The sequence below is a fragment of the Heterocephalus glaber genome, unplaced genomic scaffold, assembly GCF_053883595.1.
Source record: "Heterocephalus glaber isolate CG9 unplaced genomic scaffold, H.glaber_assembly_v1.0 deba00001569, whole genome shotgun sequence".
Classification (NCBI taxonomy): Eukaryota; Metazoa; Chordata; class Mammalia; order Rodentia; family Bathyergidae; genus Heterocephalus; species Heterocephalus glaber.
This window is the reverse complement of record NW_028258354.1, coordinates 5772260-5789309: the sequence shown is the minus strand read 5'-3', so window position 1 is coordinate 5789309 and position 17050 is coordinate 5772260. Positions and strand designations below refer to the sequence as shown.

At 32.0% G+C, this 17050-nt stretch overlaps 1 protein-coding gene across 20 annotated transcripts in view; it reads right to left on the bottom strand.

Annotated features, from left to right (window-relative positions):
• Positions 1-975: 975 nt before the first annotated feature.
• The window catches only part of Slc16a7 (solute carrier family 16 member 7), a 176043-nt gene continuing 159968 nt past the window's right edge, over positions 976-17050 (bottom strand). For 19 of the 20 annotated variants that reach the window (XM_087192113.1, XM_087192115.1, XM_021241341.2 and 16 more), the window contains 2 exons: positions 13955-14770; positions 8154-10289 (listed from right to left, as the gene is read on the bottom strand). In XM_087192113.1, coding sequence (XP_087048239.1) covers positions 10018-10289; positions 13955-14770 — 1088 coding nt within the window. In that variant the 3' untranslated portion in view covers positions 8154-10017. 20 annotated transcript variants of the gene reach the window in all.

The following is a 17050-nucleotide window of genomic DNA, read 5'->3' as shown; positions in this document are numbered from 1 at the left end:
TGGTGGGGGTGAAGGACGCATAGGTAATGGGGAAAAATAAGAATCAAGATACATCATGTACAAATACAAGCACGCAATAAATGTAAATGTGTTACCTAAAATGTACCAATAAAAGAATTTAAGGGAAAAATAACTTATCAAAGACCTTGATTTACACCTCACCAAAAAGATATACAGATGGCAATTAAGCATGTGAAAAGGTGTCCCACATGAAGTCAATAGGGAAATAGAAATTAAAATAGCGAGATATCCATATTAGATAGCCCAATCCAGGACACTGACACCACCAAATGCTAGTTAGGACTTATAGGAACTCTGATTCACTGTTGGTGGCGATGCAAAATGGGGTAATCACTTTGGGAGTTTGGAGGATTCTTACAAAAACTAGATATATTTTAACGATATGATCTGCAATTATCATTCTCCAAATTTACACAAGGTAGTTGATAACTTATGTCCACACAAAACCTGGCCAAGAATGTTCACAGCAGCTTTATTCATAACTGCCCAAAGTTGGAAGCAGTAAAGATGCTTTTCAGAAGGTGACTAAATTGGAACATTCAATGAAATATTCAGCTAAAAATGAGTTATCAAGTCAAGAAATACGGATAGTACATGAAAAACTTGAATACATATTACTATGTGGCAGGCAGTATGATATATGATTCGAACTACAAGATATTCCGGAAAATACAAAACTACAGAGATAGTAAAATGACAAACGGTTGCTAAAGCTTGAGGATTTGGGATGAACAGGTGGAACACAGAGGATTTGTTGGGCAGTAAAACTACTCTGTATGATATATACAGAATATTATATATCACTGTGCCTGACATCCATTGTTCCATTGATATTATTTGGTATGTATATTCAGATAAAAGAAGTGCCCATATATGTGAGCTGGTGTTAGTATTATTTGATTAGTATAGAGTAGTATAACATTTAATGGTCCTTAAGAAGAAGAAATATAGATTTCAGTTCCAAAATTTTACAAGAACATTTATTTGTCATCTTAATTTTAATAAGCAGCATTTTTTCTTACATATTATAGAAATATATATTCAAGTACATCTAAGAAATAGCAGAAGCCTGCAATAAAATTAGTAAGCAGTAAGAAATAATTAAAATACAGTGATAATAGAATACAAAGGCATACACACAGTGCCAAATTGCATAATTCAGACAAAAATATTCTAGTTTTATTGCCCCCCCCCAAAAGAATAAATAAAGCTCAGCAGACAGGAGCATTTATGATCAAGGAAATTTTAGAAAATAAGTAGCACCTTTAGTCATTAAAATGATTGTCAACATTTCCAGGAAGCTTAAATAGAGCATTTCTGATTTTGTAAAGGAAGTAAAACTAATTGATATGTACCATAAAGATTAGCTGTTGCATATTTCAGGATTTGCATAGAATGTTTGACTGAGAAAATAAAAATGAATTCTTAAATCAAGGTTTCAATTTTAAGTAAAGAAAATATCACACCAGTTTCTATATCTTACTTTTGATATTAGAGAATTTATCTAATATACGTTGATAGACACTGTAGCATTCTAATCATCCAGATCCACCGATTCATTTCAATAACAAATTATTTTATGCTAAAATGTTATTCTAATTAAGGTAACAAGCTTGTCTACAAGGAGCTCACAGTCTAGTACAAAAGAGATGAATTTGGAAATATATGCAAAACTGCAACAAAATGTGTATCCCCACAGAGGAAGTCAACATTTAGTTTCAAATTTCTTGTGCAGTGAAACTTAGAAACTACAGCATATGTTTTTCTAAAACATTAGGCCCATATAACACTGTGGTATGGCTGAAAGGTGAGTGAAAAATGATAGTACCCAAATAAGTTTGCTTAGCGAGGAAGCAGAAACACTTGAGCTGATCAACACAATATATTTCTGATTTAAATAAATCTACATATAATTTCATTAAAACAAAATATGTATTTATATGAAAATGCAAGTTTTACCGTTTTTGGTTATTTTTTACAGGTATTATTTGCTAACCAGAAGTGCTAAAAAAAAAAATCCAGAAATAAATATAGTAAGATCAATCCACAATCACTAAGTACATTCATCTGTAAGAAGGCAAAAAGAGCCTTTTAAAATTTTAAACTTTGACAGGTGTTTAAATGAATCATTTTATATATTTATTAACCTTTAAAAGAATGAAATAGTATAGCCATGACTTAGGTCAAATCATCTTAGGTGTCCAGCAAGCAAAACCACTCTTGTCTTTATTTCACTATCATAGTAACTAACTATAGCTGATAGACCATGTGGTGATTTGTTCAATGGTCGTTAAGATTCCTACAGAACAAAGCTATTGTATTTTATTTTTTCCACTTAAAAAAATCATAAAAATAGAGCATAAACATGAGAAAAACTCTACAGATCAACTCCTAAATCAGATCACTTAAGGAATTCCCATAAAACTTAGCTCAGTGCGTTTGTTGCAAAGGAATGTCTTATATATGTCTTATTAGTAGTAAAAAGGTATTATGCACAACTTTTATCCTCCAAATCTTATTTGTATGATTTGCTCCAATTTAATATTGAATGAGAAAGAAACATTTGTTGAGTACATAATATTAAATGAAATTTTTCTCCAAGTCCCTCAAAAATGGGACATTATTCCAGGAAATAATTAACACTTCACTTTAAAATATTTAAGAGGTAACGCTTTTATGTAAAAAACTTCCAATCAAATATCAATTTCAGTAAACATGTCAAGAGACCCTGCTTTTTCATTTTCAACATAGGAATTACAATACCTGACATACCTAACTGAAGTATATTATTTTTGTCCTGGTTACAAAGAAAGGACCTTACAGTATTTAATAGATGCACTCATCGTGGATGCTGGGGCTGCCCTCCGTCATGACAACAAAGCAAACGTGGTATTTGTATCCCAATTTGGCTGAATCGAACCAAACACATCAGTAACTATAGATGTGTTTAGGACCTCCCTATTCACAGAAGATTTCAGTGAACACCCAATATATGAAGCAGAGTGTATATTCTTGTTTTTATACTTTCCCCTGGGGAATTTCGAATAGCCATCACTCTTCCTCCAGAGATCATCTGTCTGAATGACTTGTTCTTGTTGCTATTTTTCCAGAGGTACATGAAACAAAAACTCTAGAAAGAAACTCTATCTAGGCATGATGGAGGTAGATGATATCACTAACATAAAAGAATATCTATACTGTTCCCAAAATGGCTATGGAGTTTAGTACAATTTATTTAGGTGAAATAACCATTTAAAAAATATTTTCAGATGTGCTGTATTTGAATACTTTTTTAAACTCATTTTTACATTCTTAAAAAGCAATACTGCAGGGCTTATCTCCTCAGATTATACAATGGCAACAATTTCTTGCACATAATTAATAAACTTGTACTGTGTATTCCATGCTCTGGAATTTTATTTTAAAAAATAAATGAATGCTGTTTATATGTTATAAAAAAGCAATTAATGAAATACTGATAGATCATTTTTATTAACACAATATTGATATCTTTTTAATGTCTTTCCTATTAATAATTGACATACTTTGTGCAAAATTATTCATCCTACTCACTAGTTATTATCCGATGTATCTAGAATTATCTCCTGTTGCAGTCAGCAAATATTCTTCAATGTAAGTTTGCAAACATGATTTTACAAAATATAATTGGAGAAAAATATTTATGTAGGATATACAGGATTTATCAAGTGTGTTTTAAATGACTGAATAAAGGTTATCATTATCAACAAAATGGCTTAAATAGCGCAGGAGAAAGAAAAATGTGTTATAAATCAAAAGACCTGTATTCTGTTTCCAATCCTTCATTTACTTGGGGGATTAATATATATTTAGACAAAGCCCTTAATCTGGTTTAGTCTAGTATTGCATAGTAAAAATGTGATATCTAACAAAATTAGCAAAGAAAGTTGAGAGGATGTAGTTAATTAAATATATAATTTGATACATAAATACATAAAAAACAAAGTATAACCCAAATAAAAATAATATTTATAATTGCTCAGAAAAGAAACATTTTAGCTCGCATATCCCATCTCACTTAATCCAAAAATACTCATACTTTAATTAGAAAGAGAAAATAAGTGGTAGAAAAATAAAGTCTATTGAATAATATGTTAAAAATATGTGCTCTACTTTAATGACCAAGGTCTCTATATGGGCCTAACCTAGTCATCTTATTTTAGATGTATATGAAAGTAATGAAAACCACCCCCCAAAAAAAGTAAGTCTTGGCCAAAAAACTGTTTTAAAATTTACCCTGAAGTTTATGAGATAAAAATCTCATTCTTTTTCTCTTCTTAACAGAAATTTTTACCAGTTTATTATGCCTGGATAGAGTGCTCAGCATTCAGTATCAGTGCATTCACACAGAGGACTCCATCTTAATTTGTCACATTTGGCTTAAAAACACAACAAAAATCCACCAAAAGCCTGTATAATCAGGGGAAGAAAAATATTTGCTGCAACGTTAATAAATTCATGATCAGTGAATATTGCCCATAGAATTATCTTGACTGTTGGAGACCTTATTAAAGAAGTAAATATAAAGATAGAAATACATAAAAACAGAAATGCATACAAATAATATAATTATACCTAAACTTGCCAACGAAGAATTTGATAGTAAAAATGCTCATATTTAGATGGAAAGAGGTTAGTTTATCTATCCACAGTAAAAAAGGAAAATAATTTTTAAAAATAATTATATAAAAATGGAGAGAGAAGCTAAGCTGCAGTAGATTGAGATGAGGGAAATAATTTTGTCTAAAAATTTTCGTGTATTACACCAGTCAATTTTAATTTTTGTCTCAAGTTAGAGACATTAAAACTTATACATATCATTAACTACAGTAATTCTGCCAGGATCTGTGCATAAATGAATTAAACTAAAGGAAAAGCAGTAAAGAGAAGACTAAAGCCAGATAACAGGGCTTTGTGAAGAGCTAAAACTATAGTGTATGAACAATTAAGAGCAAGTAAGAAAAGCAGAATTATAAAAGATATGAGCTCAGAAAACTATTCATTTTAATTAAATCTAAAAAGCTAATTCATGATTTTCATTAATAAGCATTATAATTATTTACTGATTGTTGGGATTCTCAACTCAAGTGTATTCTCAAACATGATCATGCATATGGATGTAATAAAGTCTCAATCTTAAAAAAGTGTGGAGAAAAGGGCAAGATTTTAATTTTGCTTTTAATCTCATTGTGTTGATATTTGGCATTGTAAACAATTATGGTAAGAAACTTAGTAGGTATGATTTATCAATGATGTCACTGCACTGAGAAAGCCTGTGTGACACATGACTGAGAAATATTGTGATGGTAAACTTTGTTTCTCAAAGTTATCAGGCACTTTAAGAGAATTAGTAAGTGTCAACAACAGAAAGATTGTTTTTTTTAGATTTTTAAAAATCACATTTAATTATATATTTATCTTGCATAAGGAAAACTCGTATTAACAAAATATTTCCTAGACGGATAAATGCCTCCCCTGTCCAGGAAATCTTAAATTTATAATTTCCCCATTTGTAGAGATAAGTGGTTATGGCCAATAGAATATCCACCTGGCTATGGGACCGCCATTCTTGCGAATCACAAATAAATCAGACTAATGTATCGTGGATGACTTAATGAAGAAACCAGTGCACCTGAACAGAGGTGAGGAGAAATACATTTTAAGGACTTCAAAGGTCCAGATGGAGAAGACAAAAGCAGTTGCAGTATTTTTCTCTGTAGAATAAGTAGAGAAAAAGTGGCAATACAGCTGTTCAGAGAAACTTGAAAAATGGGAATCTAGGACATTTATTAAAAATAAATATGCATTGTACAGATGAACCAGAAAATCTGAATCTCATACCTTTTTGTTACTTTGTATCTTGGAGTAATTCTACTAATGGAGAAAAATCACTAAAATTCTAAATACAGCGTTTTATAGTATATAGTTTTTATGTTTTGTGAAGTGGTAACCAGCACAGAAATTATCTATAACAAATAACATTTTTCTTCTAAATTCAACTTCAGGGAAAATTATGTCTGAGTCATATGCCTCTTTGTTGAGAAAAAATTTACATAAAACAATTATTACTGTGATATCATATTGACTGTGGAATCTTTTACATTGACAAGAAAAGCAGGCAATTTGAAAATTATATTCAGACTATATTAAATGTAATCTCTAATACAACTAAATCAAATCTTATTTGCTCTTGTTCATACACTATAATTTTAGCTCTAATTTTAAGTCTAATTTTTTTCATAGATGATTTAGAATTTTTATACATATATTTTATCTCCCTTTGCCACTATAGCATCTATTGAGATGCAGTATGAACACTTCAGGAGTTCTTTCTGCTTATCAATTTTGGTTCAGTCACATATTAATTTTTAACTTTGGGAAATCTTTGGAGATTCTGCATCTTTTTTTGGTTTTCACTCATTTACTACATCAAGTTAACAACTTCTAGCATAGCTTTCATCTGACTATTAAAAGGCATTGTGTGGGTAAAATTCACCACACATTAGTTCCCATCTTATACTGTATTCTTCCTCCCTATTTAATGTAATAGTTACGATTTCTAACTTACATTATTAGTATGGGATAGTCTGCCTCTGATAGGATGTTTTAAAAGGTATTTCTGATAAAAACTAAGTTTCAACTAATTGATCAAGATTATCTCTGTATTTATAATATCTATATAAAATATTGTATTATATATTTTTGGTCTTTTTTCTATATTCCTTATTGTCATGTTGAACAGCCAGAGAAGGGCTAATATAAAATAACTAGATATTTAAAGTGCAAATTTGAACATATCAAATCTAGTTGTTTTACTTATTCTCTAGTGTTCAGGTAAAGGCGATGAGCACATGAGTTAAATTGGCTAATACTTGGTACAAAACAAGTAAAATTTATGAGTTATGTGAATTTATGTTAAGTAAACATCATATCTTCCAATGTGAAACACACTGGCACGTGATCCACTGGCTCTTTTATGTTGTGCTAGTTGAAACCAAAAAAGATCAAAAGAGGGCGCAAACATGTCAAGACAAATCCATCCTCAAGTTCTATTAATAAATTATGAAGGAATATCTAAGTTAAATAGTGAAAACTATAGGAAGTTCAGTTAACACAAATAGCAACACATTTAAACTAGACAGTGATCATGAATTATTTCAGTACTCTGGTTTACATAACATTCCTATACAAATTCATGATGGTAAATACGGCTTGTAGGGTTTTTAGTGGTGACTGACTTTGTTTTTGATCTCGAACATGTAAAACTCTGTTATTCTTTGGGGAAAGAAATACCCTCAGAACTAACTGTTGCAGACACAGAAACCAGCCCTTATTTCCTCCTCCACTATGTGACTATATCATTGTGCAAATTCGAGGCCAAGATTCTTTTCTCAATCTTTGAAAAGATTCTGTTAAAGCAATAATTCTTCCAAAAAGTTCAAGGGAGTAGAGAGATCAAACAAGCAGAATAATTTACATTATCTGGAACAACTGTGAATCTAGTAGGTTGTTATGTCACTGTATCAAGTGTGTTCTTGTTTAGTTTTCAGCATATATGTATGGGAAAGAATATGCAAGCATATTTGTAAGTTCGTGCTGTGCCACTGTCAGGCATGACTATATCACATTATTCATGTGTTTCGAATCTGCAATTTTACTTCCCTTTCTTTTCTAACAAATTAATGTAGTCAGTATTAAAAATGAAGAGTTAATGAAGGCAACCAAAGAGTAATAAAGCAAATGTAAATTGGTTTTGACTTGACTCTCAATAAGTATAGAAACCTCCTACCATGGAGAAGGCATTAGAATGCACCCAAGCACATGCCTCTACTAGCAGGTAATGAAAAAGAATGTTTTACATCTAAAACCTTACTTTGCTACTTATTTCCATAATGGTCTAATATCTATATTAGTTTAAATTACGTATTTTTAGAGAATGCAAGACACTTTTTGGAAATGTTTGGGATTGGAGATGTACTACACAATGATGTTGTACTTCTTATGACAAATCAGCATTGAATACAAAAGCATTAATTTAAAACCAACTAACTCAAGAATCAAGACTGAGTATAACTAAATTAAAAAGAGCCATATACTGTCACATTTTTCCTGATTTATTTACCTATGATATTGGCACATCTTGTTTTATTTAATATTTGAAAAATACAAATATCCCTTCATAGGCAGAAAAGCAAACGTTAAATGAAAAAAAACCCGAAATTTTATATCGGTCCCTAAATATGAGCCACATGCTTAAATAATGCATAAATTTCATGAATCAAGTTCTTAATGTCAATTATTACAAAAGCTTGGTGTCCAGGTACAGTCTCATAAGAAATAAGAATAGCACCTGTTCTATGGCAATAAAAAAATTAACGGTAAATTCCCTTGGACATCTCAAGAATGACATCATTTCAATAATAAAGCACTAAGTATTTTTTGTCAGTCATATTAAACTTCAGGTTTATAAGTGTAAGTATTTATGAGTTTAGCTATGGTATTTATAGTTCTAAAAACACAAAACTATCAAATGTGTCTGTATTAAAGATGAATTCAGAGGCCTAGGTGTTTTCATAGTTAAAAGAAGAAATTCCTAAATTAACCTGGGTTGCAATATTTCAAGCTTCTTGCTGTTTTAAGCTATACCTATAATTCCATGTGACACAACCTATGTTTTTAGGAGCCTACTGTAGTTTCCTGGTATATCCATAGGCAGCATGAAGTCTAGTCAGTAGAGGGCAGACTTTTGCAGTGCTACTATTCCTATAACATCATCAGGGGCTGAGTAAAAGGCCTGTTTATGGTTTGTTTTTTGCTTTTGCTTTTTATGAAAAGGGAGGAGCTGAGAAAACTAAAAGGATTCCCTCTCTCAGTCAGCTGGACTGACATGGATTATTCAGAACAGTGACCTCAAATAACAGCTATGTGTTGGAGAAAATTGAATTTTCTCTCTCTCTAGACTGTCCACTAGGATTCTGGTTTATTCTTCGATATTCAGTTCAGTGGATACTGACTGACATCTAGTTAGAATAAATCTCTGGTTATTACTTTCTGAATTAAGAACTAAAATCCTTTAAAAAATTGGTGGACATAGTTCATTGCAAGGTGCCATTCATATTCCTACTGTTAGGTAAGAATTCTGAAAAATTACTTGAGGGTTCTATTTTTTACCACTAGACACTAATGGCAACCCCTTGAAGAAATCATGTGTCTGGATTAATCTAGCCTTAGAGTGTTCAGAAGTAATGGTGTGAAATGTAATCTTTCCTTTTTTTTTAATCAAAGCTATTTTATATATCAAATATTTTTATAGTAGCCATTTGCATTTTGGAATTAAGATCACTCTCATTTTCATCCATGTGCTTATCTAAAATCCACATTGTAGAAGAGTATGCACATATGATACATTTCTTTTGTGCTCATGGATTTTTTTAAACTTAAAATAACTATGATAAGATTCTTGAATTTATTCATTTATTCTGTTCTCCAGATACTGTACTCTGTTTATGTGGGTTTGTATGTGTGTGTGTTTGGGAAGATAAATTATTTTTCCTCAATCCTTTTTCATGCTTTAATATCAAATAAAAAGTGAAGATCAATGTATGGGGTTAAAAATATTCCTTCTAATTAATTAAACCAGGAGTATGGGATTCAGATCTCTTTCTATAACCAAGAACAGAAGTCAATGGAAGACTCTGAAATTTGTATTTTCACCACGAAATCCTGAGTCATGTACGGAAATACACCAACTGCATGGATTATATGTATGCATAATTTCAAAATTTAACTACTCATACACATTTTCAAAAACTAATTTATAATTTGCTATTTAGGAAAATCTCATTTCCCTCTTTAGTTGTAACTCCTTGTGTCAATGAAAAACTTTTCCAATATTTTAAAAAGCAAAAACAAACTCCTAAGTAAATTCATAAACCCAATTCAGAGATGTGATTCTTCTTAAATATTAGTTTCTCTTTCTGAAGGAGTATTCTGTGCTTTTGGAGCTTTGACAATAACTTCATCAAGTTTGGGTTTGCTCAAGGGTTCAGATTCTCTGGATTCATGTGATTGTGCATCTTTATTCCTTGCTTCTTCCTTCTTCCTTTCCTTTGCGAGCAGTCTATAGTTTATAGCATTGCCAATGAGCAGCCATATGCTTGCTACTACCACAATAGCCCCACAGGACATATACATGTATTCATATTTTCCAGTTACATCCACCAATTTACCTAAGAGACAAAGAACATCTTTTAGGATGGCATAATAAAACAGTTACAAAAACAATGAACTCTTCCCCAGACAAAAATGCATGCTTCTTATTTAAATTAATGTCAAATTAGACTTTAAAACAAAAAATATTCTAGATCAGGACTTCTATATATGTTTAGTAAAGATATATACAGGGATTTACATTATATTCCCAGTACATTAAAGTTATTGCAAATTATTTCCCCCAATAAAAATGTTCAACCAAGACAAGTTTGTGTGTTCAGAAATACACATAAGTGTGAGGTATGTTTTTGTACCTATACATATACAATGAAGTATATGTATCTATTCACAGCATACTTGTTTAGATTGCTTCATCTTCCTATGCTTTCTTTTCTCTTCAATAAAGAGGAAAAAATTACATTTTCAGAGAACCAAAGGCTCTTACATGATTCCTGAAAGTACTAAATGTTGCTCTATTCCGCACCGGTTGAGTACTTTATATGTAATAACTCCTTTGATCCTTACAATCACTGTGAAGTAATCTGACCGTGGTTACACAGCCAGTGCACGGCAGAACGAGGCCTCTGACTGAAGTCCACCTGAGTCTCATATTCTTGACTACTTTGTAAAATGGCTTCATCCAACCTCTTTGTTAAGTGCTGTACCACTTTCAGGGCTAAATGCTTTTTTTTTTTTTTTAACTTTTTCTGAGTGATAGCATCAGGCCAAACTGATCAGGAAGAACCATTGTTCACTTTATTAGTAAGACCATTTGAAAACTAGCCTGGTGTTCCTTTTCAGCTTATATTTAGTTTTGATTCTTGCTCATCTAAGTATTCAATTCTTTTTTTTTCCTTAAATTCTTTTATTGGTGCATTTTAGGTATACAATAATTTACATTTATCATTGGGTACTTGTACCTATACATGACATATCTTGGTTCTTATTTTTTCCCCATTCCTTGTCCTCCCTTCACCCCCTCCACCCTTCCCTATTTACAAAGACATTCAATTCTTAATAATTATTAACAGCAGAATTTACTCTTTACAAATCTATGTTACTTATCATATACATTCCAAGAGATTTGGATGTAGACCTTTGATGTAGACCTGTCTGTTTAGTGAGCATTCTAACTGGAACCTATTCAGTAGCTACTTGCAGTATTTATCTATTTGAATAAAATTCTGTCTTGAGTAGAAGATAGAATGAGCTTGAGTAAGCATATCATATACATAAACATAACAAAAATGCACATTTTTGATTTTCCTTCAAAACTTTAGTCAAATATTTATAGTCATACAGTCGTTGGTTGTTACATTTAAAAACACAAAAACCTAATGTCAATGACCCTCTCAGTTAAATATCACTTTGGGCTGAACTCTCAGCATATTTTCTAAATGTTCTGGAAATTTTTTAACATCAGCACATCAGATATGCTTTCTAGAAATAAAGCTTCAGTTTTTATGACTGCATCGTGAAAGATCAGTCTTAAAAATAAATAAATAAAAACCACACTCTCTCCACCTTTCACTGCCCTACTAATGGGATTAGTATTAAAAATGGCAAGCATGTAAGAAGTAATCACAGCAACATAAAAAAATATTTACTGAGTACCTACTGTGTGCTAGACACAATTTCATCAATGATTAAACAAAGAGAAGAAGCCAAAGAGAAGTCTGACTCAAAGTCAAGGAATATCTGGGGTAATCAGGTGATAGAAGTACCATGAAGAAAACTTATCTCATGGCTACACTCTCAGTTTCAACAATGGGTCTGCTATCGATTACCACCACTGGTACTAGGGACATGGTAGTCTGGTAGTACACACAATGGGCACTGTTATTGAAATTATTTTAAAAATATATTACTGATGCAGGGTCTCATCACAAGTAGGAGTGGACAAGTCAGATTAATCTTTCTGACTTGACATGATACTTTTTTCATCTCAACAAGTGTGGTTATATAATTTTTCTCTGCTGACAGTTATAATTTAGTTGTTAATATACAGTCTCTAAATCTCATTTGGTCACATTAATTCTAAATGGAAAGATAGGACAATTGTGCTCTCATATAACAAAATCAACTCGTTGATCAATTTTAAAAAACCTAATGGCTTTCTCTGTATTTTGACAATTGATTTGTTACACTGTATATCTGTATTGAGAGACATACCACCTACAAGCCAACAACTACATCACTAAGGTCTTACAAACAGCTTTCATGCATTTTTTTTTTCTTCCAGTACTGGGGATCAAACTCAGGACCTTGCACTTGCAAGGCAGGCACAGCACCATTGAACTAAATCCCCGGACCCTTTCATGCATTCTCAACCAAGTGGAAAAGTGAATGCTGAGGTCAGTGACAGCATTAAGATTAACAAATTAGGGCCAGGGATTTAGCTCAGTGGTTCTGGCACCTGCCTCACAAGCGCAAGGTCCTGAGTTTGATCCCTGGTACTAAAAAAAAAAGATTAACAAATTAAACATAAATTTTCCCACTTTCAAAATGGTTTCTTGTTATCCTATAGTCAGATTGACAGCTGACTAAATGCATACAAAATTTTATACTTAGCTTTAGCTGAGCACTAGAAGGCAGGCCAAGAATCTAAGTGAATAAAATTCAGTATTGGTCAAATAATATATAATGGTTACTGGAAAAGATTGGTCCACACAAAAAAATTTAATATGTGTATCATTTCAACCTATGACTAAACAGAGCCTCAATTTCAAAAACAGACTTACATGTGTGTTTAAATCACAGACATATTATTTTCTCTCAAAAGTACTCATAACTATATTTGTTTTTTTGTTTTTTTTTTTTTGGTACCAGAGATCGAACTCGGGTCCTTGCGTTTGTGAGGCAGGCAGCGGAACCACTGAGCTAAATCCCAGTCCCCTCATAACTATATTTCAAAAGGAGCCATAAAATAATTCTAAGAAAGTCCACAAAAAATACAGTGCTTCTGTGGTAAATTCTTTTTCTTTTTCTCTCCATTTTTTAAAACTCAGACCAGTTTCCCAATTTTTTTGGTGGCACCTTAAACATGTTCTTACTTTCCTTACTGGTTAATTTAAGACAGACACTTCTATAGGTATCTTTGGAAATATTTCAGATCTTAAAATCTAAAGGGACTCTTTAAGGGAATCTTTATGGAATATAAGTTATATGCTCAACAATAAAACAACTGTGGGCGAATTTTCCTTTACCCTTGCATTCTGTATTAGTGATACAGAAATATGCCTCCCTTACCTGAATAATAAATTCAAAATTAATATGACTAATGTACTATAGAAAAAAATCTGATTCTGACCTTTTGAGGACATTATGGCATTTTTATGTAAGCAGAACAGAAGCCTGTTCAGCAATGATAAAGTTGTGTTTTTTAGTTTTGTGGTAGCATTCTTAAAAGCACAAAACAACTAATATGATTAAAAATCCTGAAACTTATGTTCTCATTAACAACCTAAGTTTTTAAATTCATAGGTCTGGCTTTGAAACAAATTTGGGTCTAAAGTGAACTTTTTATGAAACTGTAAAATACACAGTAAGACTTAAATTAATATCTCCACTGTCTCTCAGGCAATTAGCATTAATCAAATCACATTATTTACTGTAAAGAAAGTCTCAGTTAATGGTTATTTATATTATGTTCTTTGCTTTTTTTGGTGAGAAATATTCTTACCGGCAAGAGGAGGGCCAAGAAGAACTGGGCCACACTCCACAATTGTGACAAGGCCCACAGCACTGGAGAACCTCTGAGCACCAACAAGGTCCATGAGGGTTTCAAAGAGGACGCTGCTAACACTGCCAAACCCAAAGCCAAAAAATGCAGCATATATCACCAGGCTTGTGTAATCCTTGGCCAGAGGGCATAAAAGATGGCACACTCCAGTGAACAAGATTGCAGAGCTGAAGAAGTACTGGATTCGTGGTCGGATAAGTTTGGAGTTTGCAATTAATCCTACACTTGGCCTAGCAAACATATCAACAAAAGCCATTACAGACAGCAAGAAAGCTGCAGAATACTCATCTATTCCCTGGTCTTTAGCATATGGAGCCAAGAATATAACAGGGGCAAAAAAACCTAGAAACATAATGACATTTCCAGAGAGGTAGATCAGAAATCCTCTATGCTTAAAAAGGGAGAAATCTAAATATTGATTAATTTTTTGTGCTATTGATTTCTTATGGATTTTCTTTGAACCCGAACTTTCCTCTCTTATGCCAACCTTAGTTTTAGAGTGAGAAGTAATTTGTTTGGGTCCAAGGGGCCTCATGAGGGCCCCAGCCACACAGGCATTCAAAAATATAGCTCCTAAAATCAAAAAGCTTCCCTTCCAGCCGTAAGTATTAAAAAGAAACTGATTGAAAGGGGCCAATGTACTTAGGAAAACAGGACTTCCTGCCATGGCCAATCCATTTGCCATGGGTCGTTTCCTATAGAAGTATTTGCCAATTATTGTTAAGGCTGGTTGCAGGTTGAAGGCTAAACCTAAACCTAAAAGAACAAGACAAAAGGGAAAAAGAAAACATGAACACATTATGCCATTTACAATAGAAATTACTCTCAAAATGTACATTTAAGTGGACAAGCCAGAACCAAAAATGCAACAGTAGGGAGCAGTTTTTGAGAATTGCAAATATAAATGTAATTGTAAAAAGCTAAAACGTTTTTCACAACTGTACACTTCATATGATTGTTTCATATTCCTTTCAATTAAACACAAAAATAAAGCCAGAACTTTTACTGATGTCTGGAAAATCACAGGATAGGTTTTAATGACAAAACTATTAATTCTTAATTAAAATCATTCAATTCCATAAATAATCTCTTACATATGTATTCATATGTGAATACATAGAATAGATTTCTTCCTTGTAAACAAGAGTAAAATTTAAAAATGAGAAATTTCTTTTCAGAGGTAAAGAAACATGAACAGAGTAACTGTAATACTCTTACATCTCTTCAAAGATATTTTTAAATGCCATGCAAATAATAAAATAATTTCATGCCATTATATTTCATACTTTTACATCACTCATATTCCACATTTAATGTATATAGATGCACATATGTACTAACTAAAAATTCTTTTGCTTGAAGTATATTTTTATTTCTGGGATTAAACCTGATTATTTACATGGACCAAAGTTCGCACCATCTACAAAACTCCTTGGCAGTGTTGAGTACTACCTTTGAGAAGTGAATTTCCTTTTGTCATTCACCAAGGCACTGTTTAGCAATAGTAATGACTAAAGTACTTTTTAAAAGATAAAACTACCTCTCTTTTTTGCCTTTAGGAATTACCCTATGTTAGATCAGGTGTTAGAGAAGTAAGAATTATGTTTATTAATTTACCTAAATTGAAACAGTACTGCAAAATTGTTAAGTATTCAAGTTCTAGGACATATACATCTAACTATAAATACTTAATCCAATCCTGTAATATAAACATTTTGAGTTAGTAGAAGGGTGTTTAAAAGCTGACAAAGGACCAAGAACAAGCTTTGGAGACTAACAGGACAGCATGATAGCTAATGCTACCTTGCCATACCTATGAGAAATGCAGAGTAAGTGTAATTGGACACAACTTATAAATAATGAAACTGACCAGCCTAAGGTCAAGTAACTTGTAAGCAGAAAAATCTACATTAAAATCCAAGTAATGTGTTTCTAATTTTCTTAAGCTATGTCATCTCCCCATTCCCTGCCAATTCTGAAGCTTTTGTCTTCAGATGTTAACTTGCTTTTGTTAAGACATAGTTGACATTTATTTCTCATTCTAGCTTGGTAAAATGAATATAAAACTTGAAACCAACAGATTTGAATCTTCCCTATCTACTTGCCTGCTCTGTAGGACTGGGCATAACACTAAAGATTTTCTGAGGTCCAATTCACTCAACAACATAAAAAAGGGTCTTACCAAAATCAAGTAAGTTCTACAACTGATGTTATAAAAATGACACTATAATTATTATGATTTTCTAATATTTAGTTATAAAAAAAAGGCTGGATACTGTGCAAACTACTATATAGTCATTTTGTATATTAATCATTTAGCATCTCCCAAAGAAAATAACTATAGACAAGGAGACTGAAGCACATGAAGACTAATTTACCCCTGAACATACAGAGAGTATATGCTGAATCAGTTTTAAAAGCTATATATGTCTTTCAGAAACCAAAGCCAGAAACCAAGTTGGCTGATAATCACTTCAGGTAAATTTCTCCTAATCATGTATAGCAGCTGACTCTAGAAGCATGGAAGATTTCAAGACCCAAAAGAATGAAATTTTAAGTTAGACTAACAATAAAGCTATTGTAATTGCTGGTACAGGAATATCACAAATCATCTTCTATTTACTACATCTATTTGTAAACCCATCCTGACTTTGATTATCAAATGGAAGATAGTCAGTATGTCTGCACAAAGGACATTCTCTATGACAATGCTTAGATATAAGAAAGTTTCCATTTAATATATTCAAAAAATTACATATTAAAAGTTCAGAGAAATGTGCACAAGTTGCAGAGAAAGATTTTAACATCACTATTACTATATCCTTTAATATAGCTGTTTTATCTCATCAAATAGTACAGGAATGTAAAGTTAGACTGATCTCAAATCACTATAAAAAAGAAATATATTTACTTTTTATCTGTGAACATAAGGGAAACAAACATTCAGTGATTACACTAATTTTTCATAAAATTTTGAATGGATTTTTAAAATGAAATCTATTGTTTGGGCAAAAATTAGAGCTTTCCAATTGTACA